At 35.4% G+C, this 21715-nt stretch overlaps 4 protein-coding genes across 5 annotated transcripts; 2 read left to right on the forward strand and 2 right to left on the reverse strand.

The window, feature by feature from the left end:
* The first annotated feature begins 64 nt into the window (after positions 1-64).
* On the forward strand, positions 65-7876 carry LOC117610753 (uncharacterized). Its single transcript, XM_076693258.1, has 12 exons — positions 65-240; positions 351-643; positions 764-951; positions 1020-2865; positions 3343-3671; positions 3776-4164; positions 4249-5877; positions 6010-6104; positions 6175-6435; positions 6584-6908; positions 7105-7229; positions 7655-7876. The coding sequence occupies exons 1-4, from the start codon at positions 65-67 to the stop codon at positions 1182-1184; spliced, it is 822 nt and encodes a 273-aa protein (XP_076549373.1). The 3' UTR covers positions 1185-2865; positions 3343-3671; positions 3776-4164; positions 4249-5877; positions 6010-6104; positions 6175-6435; positions 6584-6908; positions 7105-7229; positions 7655-7876.
* On the reverse strand, positions 1962-10004 carry LOC117610748 (calcium release-activated calcium channel protein 1). The gene is given in 6 exon segments (XM_034338497.2): positions 1962-2553; positions 2705-2833; positions 3445-3507; positions 3509-3520; positions 4712-4905; positions 9868-10004. Coding segments are annotated over 6 exon segments (963 nt in total). The 5' UTR covers positions 9902-10004; the 3' UTR covers positions 1962-2022.
* A 284-nt stretch (positions 10005-10288) lies between these two features.
* LOC117610746 (SEC14-like protein 2) lies at positions 10289-21626 on the forward strand. 2 transcript variants are annotated; one of them, XM_034338495.2, is made up of 16 exons: positions 10289-10331; positions 10682-10779; positions 10862-10934; positions 12115-12380; positions 12486-12683; positions 12791-13235; positions 13878-14103; positions 17236-17305; positions 18187-18230; positions 19096-19213; positions 19285-19494; positions 19602-19682; positions 19755-19954; positions 20022-20164; positions 20224-20375; positions 20445-21626. In XM_034338495.2, exons 7-16 carry the CDS (start codon positions 14053-14055, stop codon positions 20555-20557), a joined length of 1182 nt encoding a protein of 393 aa, XP_034194386.2. In that variant the 5' UTR covers positions 10289-10331; positions 10682-10779; positions 10862-10934; positions 12115-12380; positions 12486-12683; positions 12791-13235; positions 13878-14052; the 3' UTR covers positions 20558-21626. The 2 variants fall into 2 exon arrangements, with proteins under 2 accessions (XP_034194386.2, XP_076549358.1); XM_076693243.1 differs by lacking the exons at positions 10289-10331; positions 10682-10779; positions 10862-10934 and having other exon boundaries at positions 12007-12380.
* Positions 20872-21551, reverse strand: LOC117610757 (thioredoxin domain-containing protein 17). Its single transcript, XM_034338512.2, has 3 exons — positions 21410-21551; positions 21179-21260; positions 20872-21123 (listed from the first exon to the last, which is right to left on the reverse strand). Exons 1-3 carry the CDS (start codon positions 21549-21551, stop codon positions 20970-20972), a joined length of 378 nt encoding a protein of 125 aa, XP_034194403.1. The 3' UTR covers positions 20872-20969.
* Positions 21627-21715: the final 89 nt, after the last annotated feature.

Here is a 21715-nt window from a genome sequence, read left to right on the forward strand (position 1 = left end):
GCTCCGATTCGTGTGCGTCGTAAAAATGGCGTAAATTTTCAAAAGAAATTTATCATGTTTAACGATGCCTTTTCTGAAGATTATAAAAGAATCCTATACTAGGCGTATGATTGAAAATTCGAAAAGAAATGGTTTAAGGCATGCCATTTTTAGTCCTAAAAATAAAGTACTTTTTAAAGGTTATTACAGAGGCGAATGGAAAGATGATAAAAAGGCCGGCAGGGGTAAAGAATTATATAGGTACAAAAATTATTATAATATTATTTTTAAATAATTCTGATAAACCGATAATATTGGATATTTATTTTTAAGGTACTTTGAAAATAATTTTGATCTTTGAAATTTTATAGCGATGGATCGATGTATGAAGGTGATTGGTTGAACAATAAAAGACATGGTTGCGGTATTTTGAGCAAAATTTTAACAAAAGATAATACTATTCGTTATTATTATATTGGTCAATGGGTAAATGACAAAAAGCACGGTTTTGGACACAGATGGTTCGAAGATGGCAGTTATTACAAGGGTGATTTTTGGAAAAATAAACGCCAAGGTTATGGTTATATGTGGTACTGTAATGGCGATTATTATGAGGGTGATTGGAAGAATGATTTGTATGATGGCACAGGAACGCTCGTTACAGGTGTCCAAACTTGGATTCCTTTACAATTTCAACAATGATTTGTATAAATCAAAATCAACATGAATGTTTTTTGTTTCCTCTAATATAAAAGATGAGATGTTTGGATTAATTGTTTTACAGCTAATGGTAACAGATATGTAGGTCAATTTGTCAAAGGCAAAAAGGAAGGTCGCGGAATTTTTTATCACACAGTCACCGGCCAAGAACAACACGGTTTCTGGGAGAACGATTCTTGTGTAAATGCGACGATGATAGATGCATATTGGCGACAGTCCGCTCCTCGTCCCACACCATATCCCATTCCACGGGTACATACAATAAGTAAAATTATTCACATTTTTCGTTTCTTGTAATTCTATGTACATTTGTTTCACAGAGTGAACTGAAACATACCGACAATGATCAAGTTACATCTGATATTGATAATCAAGAAGACATAGTACCCGTTTCCTTTGAACGAATTTGCAAAAAACCAGCTAAGCCTATGATGTCTGTGTGCGTATCTACAAACACGTGCCCCTGTTTAGATGCTGTTTTATAAATAAAAATATAACGATACAAAAGGCAATAGAATATGAATCTAGGTATTGTATATTTTATTTCGGCAAAACCGCCTTAGCTTTTGTGTATATATTAAAGCGTGTATGTACGTTCGCATTTAATTATGTACAATTTATCATTTATTCAATACCGGCAGTAACTCGACGACCAAGTACGAACGCAAGAGAGGCAATATAATTATTTCGTATAAAAAACTTTGACAAATCGCTTGAGCATAGAATATGTTACACGAGATAAATAGAAAAGAAAAAAAAAGAACAAAGAAGAATAACGGTACACGTAACACGGGACATTTTTAAACGAGATAAGTACATTCTGCGCGGTCTAGTCACGCGTATTCAAGAAAAATATAAACGTCCATCTATAGCTGTCGCCGTAACGAGCTATAAATTAATTACACCGAACGTTAAACTGTTGTGTTTACACATTAAGTCGCTACGCGAGAATGGGAATGTTTCACGTTTATACGCAGACTTTTCGTCGAACATTACTTGTCGGTAACTACAGGATTTACTGTAATATATGTGAACATGAGAAATAATGGATTGCGTTGATTTTCTGGAAGAATATAGATGTTTCAACGATATAATGCACGCAGACTGAAGTAACGCAAGGAACGAAATAAACAAAGTCTTTCTTCCCAGATTGAAATTCGCACACGGGAGATTCACTTTTCTGACATAGTTCTTGATACACGTGCTTCTCTTTCACTTTCTCCTTCCAATGAAGTATTCAGCCCCGTCTCATTACTCTTCCGAAAAAAAAAAAAAGATTATCACATTTAAAAATTAACTCAGACCTACAACGCTCGGAGAGGTTCAAACCACGTGCGTCACACCGGTAGACTGTAACAGATTCACACCGTTTCTACCCTCGACGTCAGTCGATTCGATCTGTTCTTTAAGTAACTCCAGTTCCCTTATTCCAGATACGGTGACTTCGTACTTGTGTGCGACCAGGCTTCGATAAAAGTGTATCGCGAATGCTAGGAAGATGATAAGCACCGGTATCAAGACGATGCACGCCGACCAGGCAGCCACTTGGGAGAAGTCGTAAAACTTCACCCAGCACAGTATGGCTATCTCCAATAAAAACAAAAGGAGTCCTAGTAAAGTGGAAAACGCCCAGGCCACTTCGATGTACCAGTGTAAACGTTCGTGCGGCGACTCGTGTACCAAACTTATGCTATGGAGATTGCAAACAGCCTCTATGTTCGGCAGGATACACGTAGATATCATTAGAGCCAGCATATGTACTGCTACCAGCAGTGTTGTGCACACGGCGAAGGCGATTAACATCTCGGAAGGAACTTTAGTGTCGGAGTTCAATTGTACTTCTACCATAGCGACCTACATTAACAAAAAAAAAAAGAAAATGTTTATATTTATGTTTTCTATTTCATAAACAATGATATAATTAAAAGTAGCAATGATAGAAGTTAAGAACAGCACTGCTCTAAAATAGTTCATTGTATCTATTATTATGTCACAGAAAATGTACCATGGCAAAACCGGAAAGTAGAGCAGACGTCTTGCTCGACGCTTTAAGCTTCGCTCGGCTGAGCTGGAGTTTTCTCCAGGAGAGATAACCCGGCGTGTGAAGGCCATCTCCCGACTGCGACATCTTTGACTGAGGAAGAAAAAAGAATACAGACAATACAGGTGAATTATTCGGAGATGTGCAATATTATTCAATTAAAACACAACTGGTCGTACAATATTCTTGATAAGAACGATACGCTAACTTGTAACACCGGATAAGCACGCAGCGGTGGATTATAACATGCTTCATTGATTCAAGCTATATCGAGCAACGCGATACAATAGTGAAGTAATACATAAAATTAACGTCTATAATAGAAAAGATACAAGTTAGCGTAGACACGTTGCATTGCCATGTTAAATAATTAAATAATGAATAGTGTAAACCTGGTTACTTCATACATAAAACTGTTTTCCCTCGAAGCTTTTCGTTTCGAGATTCTTGTATAGTTTTAATTGTTATTTCTTTTAATTAATACGAACACGTAAGAATATTTTTTAAATAGTCATACGAGGTTACACGTATCAACGTTCCTTTTTTTTTTATACGACGTGATACGACGATAACAAGGCTAATCTCTATTTTTTATATTTTAGAACGTACCTCGAATAACGAAATAATTGCACATCCAGAAACAATCAGTGCTCGAATAATTGGCGTTCAATTGTACAAGCACGTAAGAAAGGAAGACCACGTACCGAAAGTAGATGGCAACGTTGGTGCCAATGGGAGAACTTGCCAAAAGTCCCGTGTAGGACAAAAAACCAATGGGTGCTGAACGAAACAAATAACAAGGAAAATTAATGAAAATCTTGTAAACGTAAAGAGAAATTTGATACTGATAAATTGACACGTCTGCGGGAAGTCTGGCAAGCAAGAAACAAACACGATTCTCTGTCGAAGAAAATTATACAAATTTCAAAGGGTTGAGTTCTATTTCTTTTCAATGAACTTTATTTGCGTTATCATTCGTTCAGATAAGGAGTAACCGTGTGTGTAGGATATGCGATAAAATAATTTTTTTTTCAGGCCTCAATTTGCACGTGATATACGTCATTGGCGTAAGTAGGTAGGGTCAAGAATTGAAGCCCCCCTTAAAACGTGGACTGGCCCCTTTGTTATTCTGAAATTCTAAGGTTCAATGATTCTGAAGCTTCAGAATTCCAGGATTCAAAGATTTTAGAATTCTGTTGTTAGAATTAAGGAATCTGGCCCATCTTCGGAAAAAATTCAAGTTACGCCAATGATAACGTTCACAGTTTATACATAATTTGCGTGGCAAGCTGCGCTAAAGTGTTAATATTTCCTGTGCGCCTGCTTTATATAAGTTAAATTCACAGATGAGGGAATAGGCGCGAGGATAATTATCCCGTATACAACTATGAGATACAGATTGTGTTCCGTTGATAAGAAAAATGGTAATACCATTTAAACAATTCTGATTGATTTTATCCACGTTTCCAAGGATCCCGCGAATGGAAGATAAACTCAATTTGTTCCAGCTCGGTGCTTCAACATTATGATAATGGATATCGACACGAGTTTCTTCCGGATGGCGATTAATAACAATTTCATTAATCTTAACTCGAACATTTCACTGTTCCTCTCCAATGGAATATACTTTTAACGTGCTTTATCAATTAAAAATCGAACAACAAGTGAATTGATCTCGTTGAAGTTCAATTGACATCCAATATACTCTCTTGTTTATGAATCATAATACTATCAAATGTATGTTATACTTGAACAGTTCGGTGAGTAAAGAAAGAGATAAAAAAATAATGTTACAAAATTGTGAAAGCTTGAAGTACAACGTTACAGTAAAAATGTAACTGAAAACTGATTATAATTCCATGTAAAAACGTACGTGTAATTGGAAGACAGCGAAAGAGTGTAATGTAACATGCAGAGATAAAGAGGAAACGAACTGCAAGGAGATGAAAGAAACAAGGGGAAACTACCGACCTGACAGTCGTGGAACCGCTTGTGGAAGCAGTGGCCGTCAGCGTTGCGCAGATGTGTGCGAGCCACGTGTACGTGGATCGGCAAATGCGAGGAGGGGAGTACCGCTCCACCCTCCGCGCCAAACACTGAATTGCGTCCAGTGCTTGTTGACCATACGGACATTAGGCTCGATTCTTGCGCGGCTCTGACCAACGCTAAAAAAAGAAAAAAAGACGTTGAACTTTATCATGTAACGTTTCTACACGTGCGTAATGCACGAAGTAAAAGGAAACGAACATTCACAGCGACCCATTTTCAGTACAAATCACGTACGCGTTTCGCGAAAGGTTCTGAAATTTCAAACGTCGTTCAAATATTCGCACGCATGCGCAGTAGTTTACCCGGCATTTTAATGGCGCACGTTTCTATCGAAAAGTCGCGGTTTTTAATCGCGTTATATACTTGGAATACGCTTCTAACAACATACTTGCGAAGCTAAAAGTTATTAAAAAATATAGTACATTCAGGAAATAAATAAAAAGTTCAGTGATTTGAATTTCAATCTTGCATGATATGCGTAAGTGGTAACGCGTTGACAGTACTTGAATAATGGGGGCGCTGCACGCACAGAGTTCTATTTCATTTACGCGCTATTAAGCAAATGATACGTTTCCCGCGATCTCTTTAATTTACCGTCACTCCAAATTTAAAGAGATGTACACACGGAAATAACGTTCTCACGTTTTCCGTTTCTAAACGAAACATTGAAGTGGTTTAGAGATTTGTACTTTTTCGATCATTGCACTTTGTAAAGTGGTCATACATATGTATATATGTATATCATTGCTAAAAATATTTTACTATTTTAAAAGATAGGATTAAAATAACTGATCTGAAGATCTAAAACAGTTTCCCGAAGACGAAAAACCGGTAAAGATGTTGGCAGCCATTAATATACCGTATTCGATAATCGAATTTCGAACTTCGATTCAAAATACCATAAAATGGCGGCGAGTGCAGTTTTCCAGTTGAAGCATACAAACTTTCAAAGTGTATGTACGTACAAAATAATACTGAAATTTCAATGAGTTGTCAAAGTAAGGCTTAAATATGTCACACTTGTGTTTTAAATATAGCGCAGTGTGTATTAATTATTAACAGCCAAAGAGAAGGGATAATTAGAGGAGGTAATTAAATATTATTCTTTTTGTAAAGAAAAATTTAATATTACTATAATAATATTATAATAAAAGTGTAATAATATTAATATAATAATAATAAATAAAACTACATTTAATATTTTTAATTACATATTTTAGAAGCAGTATAAAAGTAACCTGTAAATCTTAATTAGATGCACTATAGATACGAATATCAAATGAACAAATAAAAAACGGAAAGAACATGGAAACAGGTATATATTGGTTGATTTTAATATTCTGTAAAAATCTAATGAATTATCTACATTGCCGAAAGTCTTGTAGCTAATATCGTTTGGTGATACGTGCCAATATCACTAAAAATACAGAGACCACAGAATGCATAGAGCTGTGCCGGGTCACGTACGAAATTAAATCGTGATTAAAGTGGCCGAGGGATGATGGTGAGATTTGTTTACTAGTGAAAAATGATTAGGTTCGTCTAAGATTATCGGCAAACACACTGTGTCATTATGTACGAGGTTAACAAATTGTCTGGAACCTTGCGCTATCGTGTTCGTGTCGGCTACGAATGCAAGAAATATGGTAAACATCTAAGAATATATTACAGGCGATAATATCTAATCTCCTAATTTTAAACATTAAAATTTATAGTAGAACTCACTGTAAAGAAGTAATAGTATGACATATTATTGAATGATTATAGGTCAATAATTGCATTTACCATTTTTAGGGTAGTTGGAGGTGGAAACAAATGGACACGCAAATTCATGACGCTTTGCTCACTTTTCACTATGAAGCTCATAAAGCCAAAAACGGAAATAAATAAGTAAGAACACTTGAAAAGAAAACACAAACTTGTGCTTAATCTAGCATCGTGTTATTGAAAAAGCAAAGTATTAAAACATTCCGCGTGGGACCAGCTCGCATTACACGATGACGGCGAAAGACACTAGCCTACTGAACAAAAACGCCACGATACAGCATCGACGAACGTTCACGAGCGGATGCCGAATCGAGCCGACCACACATCGCCGAGCGTCTTCGACTATTTGCGTGTAAGCTGGACTAACCGACTGAACTTGTGATTACATGTCGTAACTTTAATCTACTTTTTTGGGGGCATTAATAGTACCTTTAAACATAATATTTTGAGAGGAAAGATAACAAAGAAAAACACAAGTCTTAACATACATAACATGCAGTAATTTTGTATTGTACGAAGATTTGAAATAAATCGAACTTTTTCGATAGGTAAATGATTCGAGATGATCGATTTCTGAGAGGATTTAAATCTATTTTAAAAAAAATAATGACTGCGTTAAAAAGTTATAAGACTGACTGTATTTATACATACAGATTTTATTTAAAAAATTATAGTAAGTATACTATTGGATTTTGAAGACCATACTTCCAATATGTCTATATGAATTAACTGATTGGATATTCATGACAGTGGTTGCTTTAGGCTTGGTTACGTGAGATATATAAATAATTCATGAAACTACATAGATGGTTATCTCATTTTTACTTGCTCTGATGATAAAATATAGTGTACTGATTTTAATGAAGAATTGCTACAAGACATGTATGCATTAATGCATTGATATTTTCTAAATGCAACATTATATAAACAATATTAGCAAAATTTATTTCATTTATGCATAAATATTTTCTTTTTAATTTACAAATAAATATTATGAAATTTAATTATTATATAAATATATATAATTCATATATTAATATTTTTCTTCATTATTATTCCTACATTAATTATTATTATGATTTTTGCAATATTTTAAAGCATTCCAAGTTGAAGCACAAAGAAATCACGGACTGGCTATTGTAACAATGCCTCGAACAGTTTCCTGTTCAAATTTTTTACGTTCGTTCTGAGAATAACGTGACTGTGAAATATCGACAAGTGTGCAACTGCACGTGTGCCGAATAATGGATCAGAATATAAACCGATGTTCGGTTTACGACGAAATAAATTTACCACATTTTTAATGACTGGTTATAAACGGTATTAAAGCTTCTTTTATGTTACTCCGTATCATTTACTATAATGCACAATGTTTCATTTGAAAATTCATCTTTTTTCTTTTAGAAAACAGGATCATCAGAGAGGATGAAAAAATGAGAAAAATTGCATAAGACTGGCAGACAGCAATTATTACTGTCAGGGTGAATCGGGATGCAAAGTGGTCGGGCAGTAGGTAATTTTACATATAGACTTTTCCTCGTGGCAAGCGTCCAGGACGTGACCACTTCCATCGAAGAGCGATGGATGGATGCATCGTCTTTTACTGCAGTCATGGTCAGGGCACCTTTAACTTATTTGCTAACTTACCAGTAACGTTTGATCTATTTCAATCTCGACTCTTACGGTGAACATTTGCTCTGAGAAACTATTGACTTATTTACGAATGATTACCTTTGGCTGTATCGAAATAGGTTGGAGGGAAAATTCCGGAGAAAGATTGTACAGCCAAGGGATCGATCAACTGTTTAATTTAATTCGACCCTCGCGTTTTTATGCGCCGATGACTGGTTGTGCCGTTGTTTTTTTCCATGCACAAAGCATCTTAAAGCATATGGTACAACTACAAACAAATGGAACAAGTGGAATAATATTTTTCATTTTGGTGTAGATAAGTCAATTTCTGAAATTAAGTGGAATTTATTGGTAATATTCTGTACCGTTTCAAAATTAACAGGATTCTTTATATACTACATGCAGGACCGGCCCTGGGACTAGGCAGACTAGGTGGCCGCCCAGGGGCCCCAGAAGACAATTTTCCATCCAAGAATGCAAATCTAAAGTAGTTATACAAGCTTTAATGTTAATTTTATAAATTTTATTTGTGCTACTTTTTTTGATGTCATATCTGTAAAGGGGTTTGCCTCGGACCCCCGAAACCTCAGGGCCGGCCCTGACTACATGGTACACACTACATGGAATAAATTACGCAATCTGATCAACCGTCTTCCCTCCGCAATTCTAAGAAAACATCCAACTAACAGACATCCTACGAAACATGCAGTTATTGCTAACGTTAAACAAGTGGATGTGAATTGTAGATACAATACATGCATAGAAGATAATTGACCATCACGTGGACTATTATCGCCTCGACAGTTCTAATTTCTTATGCCAGTCGATACATGAAATTCACGGTTACACGAGGAAAATACAATGAGTAAGGTCAGTAATTTCTATCAGTAAAGTTGAGAAAGATAATTGCTTGAAAATGTATAGTGGATAAATGAGCGCTACGAGTGTGAAGACTAATCGGTATAAACTGTATCGAGCCGTTAAGTCTATTACCTCGAGGCATTGTTGTCCTAGAATCTCAATTAGGTTTGCTATTTGCTCGCTACTCGCCTTTTCATTTAACACTTAAACGTCCAGCGTCACATATTCGTGATATTACATCGATCGCCGATGATCCTTGTGAAAATCAACGCGTTGATAATTGATGGCAAGTTTGTTTCGCATCATCGGGATTGAAAGAATTCATAATATCGGAAGTTCTTATTATCAGAATCTGTACACACGTAACCAGCTGTTCAGTGTATCCTGTTATTACTCATGAATTATTCTTGACAGAACATGCATATCCTTTCCTATATAGCCGGTCAGTTTTACAACTCTTTTGTATACTTTTACTCCCTAGAAGTATAAAGCAGGGAATAAAATTTGAATTTTTATTTTCAGAAAATCTATCATTCTAAGGAGTCGACGAGGGTTTTAAATAATGCTTCTAAAAATATGTACACGATACTTGAAATACACGTGAAGAGGAAGAAGAATTCCAGTATTGCAACAATTGTGCCTCGATTGACATTGAAAAAAATGAATTTTAGGTATACAATGGTTGCAATTAATATTTCACGTGCATTAATACCTAAGATCCATTCACGTATTCTTATTACGGTACCAGTCGTACGCATCATTAATCTCTGACGAATGGTAATGAAGGAAATGGTAATTGGTTGATTATTTTCACTTACAACTTCCATTTTCAGCTCGACGTCGGGTTTCCATTTTCACGAAGGGCACGTTAACGACGAAGAAAAGAAAATTACGATTCTCTTTCTGGTTGCCCGAGCATTGATTTTCTCCAGACGGTGATAAGACGTCTCGCCAGAAATTCACGGTTAACGAAACTGAAGCGTGCGAACGAAAATTCCTGCTTCTTGGCAGGGACGACGACAACAATACGAGAAAACTGGACGCGCGTGCGGCGCCGTGAGTCTATCAACGTTCGTTCTCGCAAACGATATTTATTGTCCTCGATTTAGATTCTCCTCTGTCCACAGCGAACATGGACGCACCCTTTGGTAGCGGAATCAGCGTAGAAATTTGTGAAGAACGAACCCGGACAGGAACAACGAAAGCTTTATTGTACTTGACGCGGTATTGTAACGTGAAGTACTGTCCTGTTCGAAATGGGATGAAGAGAAAGGTGCCTTAGGTACCTACCCAGACTTTCCTGCATTCTATCAAATCAGCGTTTCCCAACGTTACTTTTCCCAAAAACCATACTTTCCCCCTGGGAAACTTATCACTGACGGTCGATGTCAAATATTCATTCCAATTTACATTTATTAGCCAACCCGTATTTAAGATTTTCAATCTTGAGAAGGAGGCTATAGCATATAGATTGTGTTTAGTGGGTCAAAATCTCAAGGAATTGCCCAATTTTTTTTTTTTGTCACTTCAGATTTAACCGGTAATGGGCGAAAAAGGGTTGACTCTAGAGGGAATCTCGCTCTAGTTTACTTTAGCTTGTTGTAGGATAATTAATTAATAATCTTCTTTTAGATATGAAAAGAAGTACTATATTACAAGAGTTACATACAGATCCCATGGAGTGTAAAACAATCAATATACAAAATTAACTGCACCGTATATTTAAGTAGGTATGTAGCAATGAAATAAGTACAATAAACAGGCAACTAGTATTATGCGCACGAACTTTATTTATTTGCATTAATATTTCAGCATGAAGGATACTTGAAGAGGAGATACGTTGATCGTTTTCCAAATGCAAGTGTTTCGGGTCATCGGCTTCAAGGTATAAACATAAACGTGCATAGCTTCGTTTCCGCGCGGAACCTTGACTCAATTATTTTCTTCGCTTATTGTTAATGGCACAGGTTCCTTACGTAATTAAAAGTCGTAGAAGGTACGGCTACGTCCGAACAATTTTACGCACGATGAATTTCGAGATAAAAATAGTTTCGTGATGAATTATTTAGAAACGTGGAAGAAATAAACGAGCGTGCACACATCCGCTCGTATAATTATCTTCCGGCAAAGATAAAATAGCAGAAAAAAAATAATACCGATGTCATAACATCTCTAGGTCGTAGGAAAGATGTTCTCAATTTTTTAGATATTTATTCAAAATTGTTTTGAAACAATGCAGAAAGAATTAACATTTTATTATGCTAAACGAGTTTCTGAATGGAGTAGCACATGACTAGTTTCATGAATAAACATGAGGTATTATAATACATAACGAGAGTAGCTGACGTAAACTAGCGAAACCAGTAAAATAATATTAATTGTGAAAGGAGAAATAATTTGTCAATATGTCACATTTGAAATAATTTAGTAATCTAGACATCAGGGCCGACCCTTTACATTAAAAAAAGTACCTCAAATAAAATTTATAAAATTAACATTAAAGCTTGTATAACTAATTTAGATTTGCATTTACATCGATTAATATTCAAGTAAACTCTTCTTGCATTCGTTTGATGGGGGCCCTAGATCTTGGGGGACCCTAGGCGGCCGCCTAGTGTGCCTAGGCGCAGGGCCGGCCCTACTAAGTACGGGGCAGAGGGGGCTTGAATCTCCAAAAAATGTGTACCGGACTCCTTACTCAAAATTCTAAGACTCTAGATTTGATTAAAAATCCTAGTTCCGCCAATGATAATAATGCTTTCAATTTCAAATACAAGAATCTTTCACTTAAATTCTCTGCACGTTTTTTTCTAACGACAGTAACTGTCAAGACAGTTCAGACAGTGATTAAAATGCATTAAGCATCCTTAAATTTATTACTGAAAACGGTGTGTATAATGATAAAAAGTTACTTACACGACAGGTTCCCGATAACAGGAGATATCGTGTAGCTTGAAAACCGATGAATGTATTCGATTGTGTGGAATATTTGTATCTTGATATTTATGCCGGCAGAGAAAGCCGATAACGTATTGTTTGTAATGGATCTGCATTCTTTGATGCAGGAACACCTGGACGATTATAGCTGCATAAGCCACTGGTTCTTCGAAATTTCGACACCAATCAACCGAAATAATAACTGAACATCGAAGAAACCACTCACGGGACAACCGACTAAATACTTGTCATTCTACGCCATGACCAGTGACTTGGATCTGTAATCACTGCCATGTCTGAATTGTGCGATGACTCGAATGGGAGAGATCGATCGAGGTTAACTCGTCAGTTCCACCAGTGACTACTAGTCTCTCGTCGGTGCTTTAACAGAGAGGTTAGCAGTCTTGGTTCCACTCAATATTTTTACCATGATATTTAAACCCTCTAACAGATGGCGCGCCTAGTATCTTGAAATTGGCGGTACGATGTTTGATTTCAGATTCACCTCCACCCCGCGAGGATACTTCTTATAATAGCAATATGGTTCTATATACATAAACTGGGATACTCGGGAATTCAAAATTACCAAGGTTTTAAAGATATGACGCATCATGAAAACATTGAAATCAGGATAGTTAATTTGTATCTAATGATACCGATCGAAAAGGTTACACTTAAATCAATAAACAGGAACAGGGTAAGAGACACGCGAAATTTATTGATTTTATAATCAACGTTATAAAACAACATCACGCCGTAGATTTACTCACAGACTCGTGTGTATTCAAAATTATCCAATTCTAGGCTGCATCGCTCCCAGTGCAAGCTGTATTCGGCGGAAGAAGAGGAGCTCATCCCGTCGAAAACGATCGGCTCGATATTCGATTGATTTTCGTTCCCCTACCTGTGAACCTGGACACGAACGGGACAAGTGGTGGGGTGTCGTGGCACGGGTAGCGACGGTATCGAGAACACTGTGGAAACAGAACGTTACCATTCTTTGGGTGCAGATCAACGCGCGGCTCGCATTTTTAGTTTAGGAATAGGCTGTCGAATCGGAGCGCGGTTTGGCGACTGCAAGAGACACCTGTTGCGCCGTCGAGTAAATCAGCAACCGCGAAACACGAACAGGAGGATAGGATGCGCCATTCGAATGTGTTCAAACGTTACGAATTGTACGTCAAGCGACGACGAGATCATTGACAGTTCTCATCGATCCGGCGAACAGGGAAGAACTCAAATTTACTTGGTAATGTTTCTTTTCGCTTATGCACTTGATAGTGGTTGTGACCTGGAACCGGTTGAAGGGAATTTGTTTGATTGCAACACGCTGCGCGCGGAGAGAGTTAAAATTCATATGTATTACATCGATTACGTCTGTACGATATTTCTTTTTGTCAAGACACTGAAATTGAATTATAATTTTTTCAATGTTCCGCTTAATATTATAGAGGTATTGCATTAGAGAAATTAGTCTCTTTGGAACAGATTGCTGTAAATTTTAGCTTGATAACATTACCCTAACGTAACAGTAATTTCATACCGTGTTTAAGTGGATGCGCGGATCACAAATATCGAGCGCGCAACGATGTTTATCTTTCTTAATGAATTAACTAATTTATAGCGACATTTTACTATTTCATAGAATAACATACTTTCAATCTCTGATAATTAATGGGTCGAAGAAACGAGTCGTTCAGAAACATGATCAGCAACAATGCAACAGTACCCGCCTCGCATAATAATGAATCAAATTACCATACAGTAACCGGAGTAAAACTATTCCGCTTAATCGATCAGAACAACTGGAACATTTTATTTCTCTTTTAAATTATGCTAACGATAGTTTGATTAATGTACCCTGTGATTAATATCTGCCCGTTATCCGTAGGAATCAAAAAACGGTGGATGAAAGTGTTGGGTGCACAGGGTGCATCGAGCGTGAAAGACGACGGGAGTTCCGAATCGAGTACGTTTCATCGAGCGCGAGAGCTGCGAAATAAGCGACTGTCAGCAAGAGTCAGGCAAGCGTTTTGCAAGTGTCGACGTCTAAGGAAACTGAAAAAATGTCGAAGTCGTTAAGGTTGGAAGACGATCAACGATTCGCGTTAATGAAAGTAAGTCTTTGTATTCAACCGTTAGCATGCGTGATTCGAATGAATGCTCGGGCGAGGTTGAAAGGTCGGGGTCAATTCTGTGCTATCCGGTACAACTATGGAGAATGTTTCTGTAATTTGACTCTAAAAATCGCTTTCATATGAAAGTATTCAATTTAATAATTGTCAAGGAATCACACTTTCTATTAGTACCCTAAGTAACACATTTGATCTTTATAGCTCCTTAGAGAGTTAAGCGGCTTGTTGAGTAACGAAGCCTTAATTATTTTATGATGCTTGCAAGTTTACAATAGGAGAAAAGAATAAAATACGACGATGATCGGTTCCCTCGGTAATCCAACACGCAAGAATTCCAACGATCAGCAAGTTCTACGAGGTCACTTTAAACGAAGGAAGGCAGTGAGTTAGAAAATTGAACAAAACTGCAGAAATCAAACACGAATCAATTGTTCTCAAGCAAACTAACGTTACTAAGCGTGTATGCTTATGATAATGGAGAAACTTGTCGCTGATGGATTTTAAATATAAAGAACGCGGAAATTTTCAGTTGACATCACAGATAGTGTTGATAGAAGGAATAAGATTATGGGTAATCAGAATATTGATACAAAGAACAAGATTCTGAGTAATTCCGATTCTCCTTCCTGTATTTAAATATAATTCCAGTTACATCATTTCATCGTCTTCTTATTCCTATTTTTTTTTTAAAAAGCAGTCATTATCATTTTCTTTCTCTGTTTCATGTCACCGATTATCGACTAACGAGGCCAGAGTACCATAACGCATCCTGAACCTTCCTTTCGCTGACTTTTAGTCGTCGAAAACGAGCGATTATCCGAAAGATTTCTCCCGATGAAAAATCACTTTTATTTAAAGAGGAAAAGGAGATCCGACCACCTTTCGTTTTTCCTCCATTTTAGACTTATACATATGTCTGCACTTAAAACAACACCGTTTCACCGTGAAACACGGTTCCTACGGTGTTTTTGCTATGCTCGTTCGGCAATCAAGAAGAAACGGTGCCTGCGAGCAAAACGGCACTTTCTTTACCCTTGCCGTTTCCAATACATGCTTAAGCGTGACGATGCTTGAAGATTATTCGTGCACACGTTGACATACATCTCTCGGGCCTATTAACCGATATTTACAGGATTGTAAACGGCCTATGTAAATCAGAACTGTTGAGCTTTCGAATTGCGCTTGATAAATGTGTGATCATAAAATGTTACGTTGCTCAATAATCTATGATTTCGAAGAAAGTTTTAAAATAACGGCACATAGATACACCGTATACATTTAACGCATTGGGAAAAGGAAGATCTTGGTTTGATCAAGCATACGTGTTTGTATAATGATGAGGATTTGGTACACTTTCTCTTGTCAATCTTTTAGTAATTCAAACATGATTGAGAGCCGCACAGATGTTAAAAATTCTTGGAATTCGATAGTCTTGAAAATCTTCAAGGTCCTGAAACATTGTTGATCCTTGAAAACAAAACATCTGTAACTGTATTGAGGTAGCGGAGCTTATGTATGTGAGAACAGAATAGGAATTATCATAATTTTAGCATGTATCATTTATTTTTTGTTAATCAAGATTACCAACATTTTCAACATCTTTCTTTTTATATTTCCAGTGATGTTTGAAACAATTATTATCACGTTTCAAGGAATTGAAATTGTTATCATATGATTATAATTATAATTATTATAATTATAAACTTAATACTTCAGGGATTACATCAGTGATGTAAATTAATTTACATCCCTGGTAATGTAAAAAGAAACATCTTGAAAATTTTTGTAATCTTGATTAACAAAAAGTAATTAATATATGATAAAGTTATGATAATTCATATCCTGTTCTCGCATTATACATAAACTCCGGTAGCTCAATATAATAGATACCACGAATACAGTTACAGATGTTCTGTTTTCAAGGATCAACAATGTTTCAGGATCTTGTTTAAGGATCTTCATTTCTATCAAGCAATGAGTGTACATCTAACGATAGCAAGTTTATTTAGTTCTTTAAAATTTACACTTTCACCTCGATTTATTTATAGATATCAGTTAAAAATCATGAAAGATTTTAGTTTCCTTTTTAATTAATGATCAATCTAAATCGACAAGGAATTAAGCAATTTCGCTTTAGTATGCGGAAGTATAAGACAGGAGATGTTTTATAAACATACTAATTATAAAAATGCAATAAACTTGTGAAAGATAGATGGATTCGTCTCGTTTCTCGTGCAAGGATTCTTAAGAAAAAAGAACCGGTTCGCTGTGTGTATTGTGTGATCTTTTCACCTTTGAAGTTTTTCTTCCCCTTTTTTTGCAACGATTAACAAATAAGAAAGAATTATACAATGCGACAATATCTATAAAAAGAAACAACTGCAAACGTCTTTGAATCGAAAATGTATAAGTGTTTATTTTTAATTATTATTTGAAAAAGTTTTCCTTGATACTGCATAGCATAGTGCTTTATTTAAAAACAAAGCTTTTAAAATGTTAATCAGTTGTAACAAACAACGATCAGAATTGTCTGGTACAACACACAGCAAACTTTTATATGCCAGATATAAAAGGAACAAAATATCGTTGGGCAGTATTTTGGTCGTCGGTAACCGGATTGGTTTGATCGTTGAAAAACCTGCGTGAAAGTAACTGCAAGCGGTTTTGTAAACCATGCGAAATAAGTCAGTTGTACATTTTTGCGCTAATCGCACTTCTCAGAAAAACATTTTACTTTTACTAGTTTATAGATATGAAACATTGTAAAGGAGCTCTCGGACGAGGTAAATGCATTTTGTCATAAATATTCCGAGCATTGATTATACTAATCATTTGAGGGCTTCTCACTTTAATTGCGTTAAATATAAATTGTTATATAGTGTTAGATATAAAGCTAAGGCGTTAGAAAAAATCTACTAAATATTAGAAGTTTGAAAGAAAGTTGAAAGTATAATCTTCTACTTAATAGCTGCGCTTGTGTCACGGTAAATGAAGTAGAACGTGACTGTAACATAGGAAAAAAAAAAGGAGTTGTAAGTGCACACGTTGCGTCAATCTGACGAAATGCGTGCAGTTATGTAAGGCGAAATAATTTAAAGGAACTTCTGGTTTCAGTTTAGGCGGTTGGTTCAAAACATTCTGCAACCGCATCACGATGATCACTTTCTACTACGTTGGCTCAGAGGTATGAATTCTTGAAATTCGTTGTAACCGTTTGTCCAACACAGTTTCTCAATCAAACGTGTGCGCCACGAGACCTATCCCGCGTGGCACTTGCGGTTGCTCGTTTACATCTATTTATTTGATTGTAATCGGTGCGGTTTCATGACGATAAAAGTCGTTTCAATTGCTTGACACTGACCACCGCTAACGTTGATTCAAAGCTCTTTACTCTTCTGTTCACTCCTTCACTGCCTCAGTGTGCTTTTGCTTTTTGCTAATTAACACTTTGATAACTGGTATCTTGAATTCATGATTTAATATGCTGATAATTTTGTATCAATGTAAAAAAAACAATTCTATGAATAGTCTTTTTTCGGATACAGAAATCATCAAAGTGTTAAAAATAGCATCAATTTAAGATCTCAATTTCATGTCATATCTGTCACTTCATATTATTAGTAGACTATGAATATTTATGCAAATTTATACATTTTACATATTTTACATACTTATTTTTCTTCAAACTTAGTAATGTCATTTAAACTTTTTTTTCTCTTTGATTACTGAGTCAATGTATTAATAATTGTTTTATATTAACATAAAGTAATTAAAAAGATACAAGATAGAGTTTGACTTAACGTCGGACAGCAAGAAGTTCAAATAAAATTTGAGGAAAATGAAATTCAAGATTAAACAGAGTCCCGGAAATTCTGTATAATGCAAATTGCAAAATCGACGTTGTAAGACAAACAGTCGTTCGTTTTGGTATTTTTCCACGCTGGCAGTGTCATCAATCCTGTACTTTACATTTTAAACAGTTAACATAAAGAGTTTTGAAAACGTAATTTAATACCATCGAATATTTTAAGATGAAAATAATTCAAAGCAATTTATTATTTTTAGCCAGAAAATGGGATCCAGCAGCAGCGGAGAAGATGCTCCAAGATGTAAGTTTATATTGAAATGTTAATTATCCATCCATTTTATAATCAATTAAGTATACGTTTCATGATTTAAAAAATGATTTACATTAAGCAAGAACTATATAAACATCAACATTTCTGCTTTCAAAAAATCATCTTGATGAACCTTTCGAAACGGGGACACATTGGAATTTACACTGTACTTTCACATATTTTTCCATGTCCTATTCCATTTGCAAGAATCGGTCAATGTAATAAAAAAAAGAAAATCAACGAGTTACAAAAATTGGAAATTTAACGAATCTGCCCTATGTGGTAAACTGTTGATTGCTGATGTATTTTTCACGCTCGATGATCAGCAAGAAAAATGAATTCATTTCCTTGCTTGCGTGCTCTAGATACCACGATGTTTCCTAATTCCATCGGGTCTTTGAACTGATTAACACGTTCGCTGCGTACACGCATTAGCTATGATCTTGATGATATATCCAGATATAAATATTAATATTTTTATTTAGTTCCATTAAGCGGTTGTGTTCACTTTATCAGGAACTTGATTCTTAAATTGATGTTGTAAGGTTGCATGTATCGTGTCATTATTGATTGCTATCATTAATAACGTTGAAAAAGCACGAAAAATTTCAGTACACCAGGTGGGCAATCTGTACTTTCTTTTTAAATATTATACTTCAGCCTGTATCCTTTCTCTTCAGAGAGCAAGAAGGAAATTGCATATCACGCTTTGATTATATCTATCTGGATGATGTGTAGATTTTACAGGTAGATAGAACATATTAGATGGAAGTACAGTTGGTGAAAAGTCTAAGAACGCAATTTCACTTGAAACTATTCTCAGTTTAAATGCTTATCCTTTGTTTATCACTTGCAGTCCCTGGAATGGCGAAAACAATGGGAAGTCGAAAAGTTAGCTGAATGGGATCCTCCTCAAATTTTGAAAGACCATTTACCTCATGGTTTATGTGGCTTCGATAAGGATGGAGCTCCTGGTAAAATTCATCTTTCAATAAAAACCTTCAGTTTCAAATAATAATTTGTTAAATCAACGCTATTGTTCCAGTAATCGTCGTGTATTTTGATGCACTTGATATGTATGGTATTTTACATGTCGTTTCAAGAAGGGACATGATACGAATTACCATAAAATGCCTTGAAGAGTATCTGGAATTGTGCAGGGAACAGATGGAGAAACATGGACCGGCTGCTGGACAAGTAGTTGTGATCTTTGACATGCAAGGTTTTAATTTAAGGCAGTATCTATGGAGACCAGGTAATATTTGATGGACAATGACAGAAGATTAATAGTTATTATATGTCCATGAAATTAATTAATGCTTTGAAATTGAAGGTCAATGTTTTCTCTGCTCTTTCTTTCAGCCGGAGAAGTTGTCATAACTTTGATTCAAATGTACGAGGCTAATTATCCTGAAATTCTAAAGACTTGTTACATTATTAATGGTAAGTTCTGCGATGCATATGAAATATTTAAATTGTTCATTACAAAACTGGAACGTGTACACTGATTTACAGCTCCAAAGGTGTTTGCTTTTGCATTCTCAGTTGCCAAAAGATTCATGAACGAATACACATTGTCTAAGATTCAAATATACAAAGCTGACCCTCCGAAATGGCAATCAGCCATATTTAGTAACATTGCAAAAGACCAAGTACCTGCTTACTTTGGAGGTACCTTAAAAGATCCTGATGGTAATCCAAAACTTGGAACAAAGGTAAAGATTCTTCCTCTAAATCCAAATTAACTTGTAAATTAACTTCAGTAGTTTAAATTATATTCAGATCTGCCTTGGTGGTAAAATTGCAAAAGATATGTACGTCAATAATGCGGATAGGGATAATCAGAATTATACAACAGTGACGATTCGAAAAGGTGGTAAATTAGAACTTGATATGTCGGCATCTGAAATGGGATCTCTATTGAGGTACATAAATTATATATTTCTATACGAGTTCAGTTTTACTGATTGATACACATCCACAGTTGGGAATTTCGAACCGAGGATCATGATATTAGATTCGGTATTTTGAAAAAGGACACAAATGGAACAAAGAAAGAAGTTATCCCTATGAAACGCGTAGCCGCTCATCAATTAGAAGAAATTGGAATCCTGACCTGTGAAGTACCTGCCACGTGTAAGTGCAGATCGTGCATATAAATGAAATCAATCAATTATGATTTATCGATGATTTTATTTTTTTCAGATTCCGTCGTTTTTGATAACAGTTACAGCATTCTGAGAAATAAGAAAATTCATTACTCCATACGAGTTATACCGCCGGCAATTTCCCAAGAAATAACACCAGCTACTTCTTAATAAAAGCAACAAACAGGGAGAGGAGAAAAGCAATGTGTAAGAAATACATTCCTTAGGGCATAATTAGCACGCAAGGAAAATGATGGTCTTATGTTACTATTACATTCTGTATTTATACCTAAGTATCAAAAATCATTCCAGAAAATTTTTACAAATTTTATAAATTTTACTTATTCATTACAGATGTAGCGTTCCATTTATGGTAACTGTAATACTATCATTATATTTACACATGCATTGCAATTAATTACATATATGTTTACCATAAAGGTAGGAGGAACATTTGTGAAAAAAAGAAAAAAAAGTATAAGAAATCCTACTAAAGTTTCTGATAATAAAAAGTAATATTACATTATGAAAAGTTTAACCATGATGATTATTATAAGGGACTTGAAGAATTACTTCCTGATTTTTAATCATCATCATTTAACAACATATCAATGAGATCAAGTTCCATACATTGATCACCTTCTAGTCTTTTTTGTGTACCCCATTTTGCCACCGTTGGCAAAACTCTTAACTTAGTAGTGGAATTTGTTCTAAATGGACAATTTAGATTCTTCCAACTGAAATGGAGATATTTAAAGTCTATACTGATATAAATTCTATAGATACACTTACTAGGCACGATCTCCAACTTCAACTTCAACTAAATGTACGTTTTCAGGTGCTTTTTTGAATCCTCTTTCTATAAAAGGTTTAGCTGTAATAAAAATAAAGATTTTTTTAATATTTATGTCTATAATGGGTATATTAATATATGTATATATTTTTATTTAAGGGAGATGATATAAACTATACAAATTAGGTTATGTATGAAATATAAATATGATTACAATTGAAAAGTCATACCTTCAACACAATCTGGACACCAGCTATCACCGTTAGGAAGTTTTGTACCAGTGTAAAGTACATAAACTGATTGATCAGCTTGGAACTTCTTCATAAATTCAAGAAAATTTTCGTATCCTTTAACGTGATGACGTAAAACCATCTTCTATTAATTTTCACTAAGTCTGCACAGTAGAATTCAAATTTTATTAGCTTTTGTTCTATGATTACAACAAAATACGATGAATTTTTATCAATTGTATGTATGTATAACGGTGTCACCTCCTAAGAGATAAGAGATACTAATAGTCATAGGTAACAATATTC

The sequence above is a fragment of the Osmia lignaria genome, chromosome 3 (assembly GCF_051020975.1).
Source record: "Osmia lignaria lignaria isolate PbOS001 chromosome 3, iyOsmLign1, whole genome shotgun sequence".
NCBI classification, from domain to species: domain Eukaryota; kingdom Metazoa; phylum Arthropoda; class Insecta; order Hymenoptera; family Megachilidae; genus Osmia; species Osmia lignaria.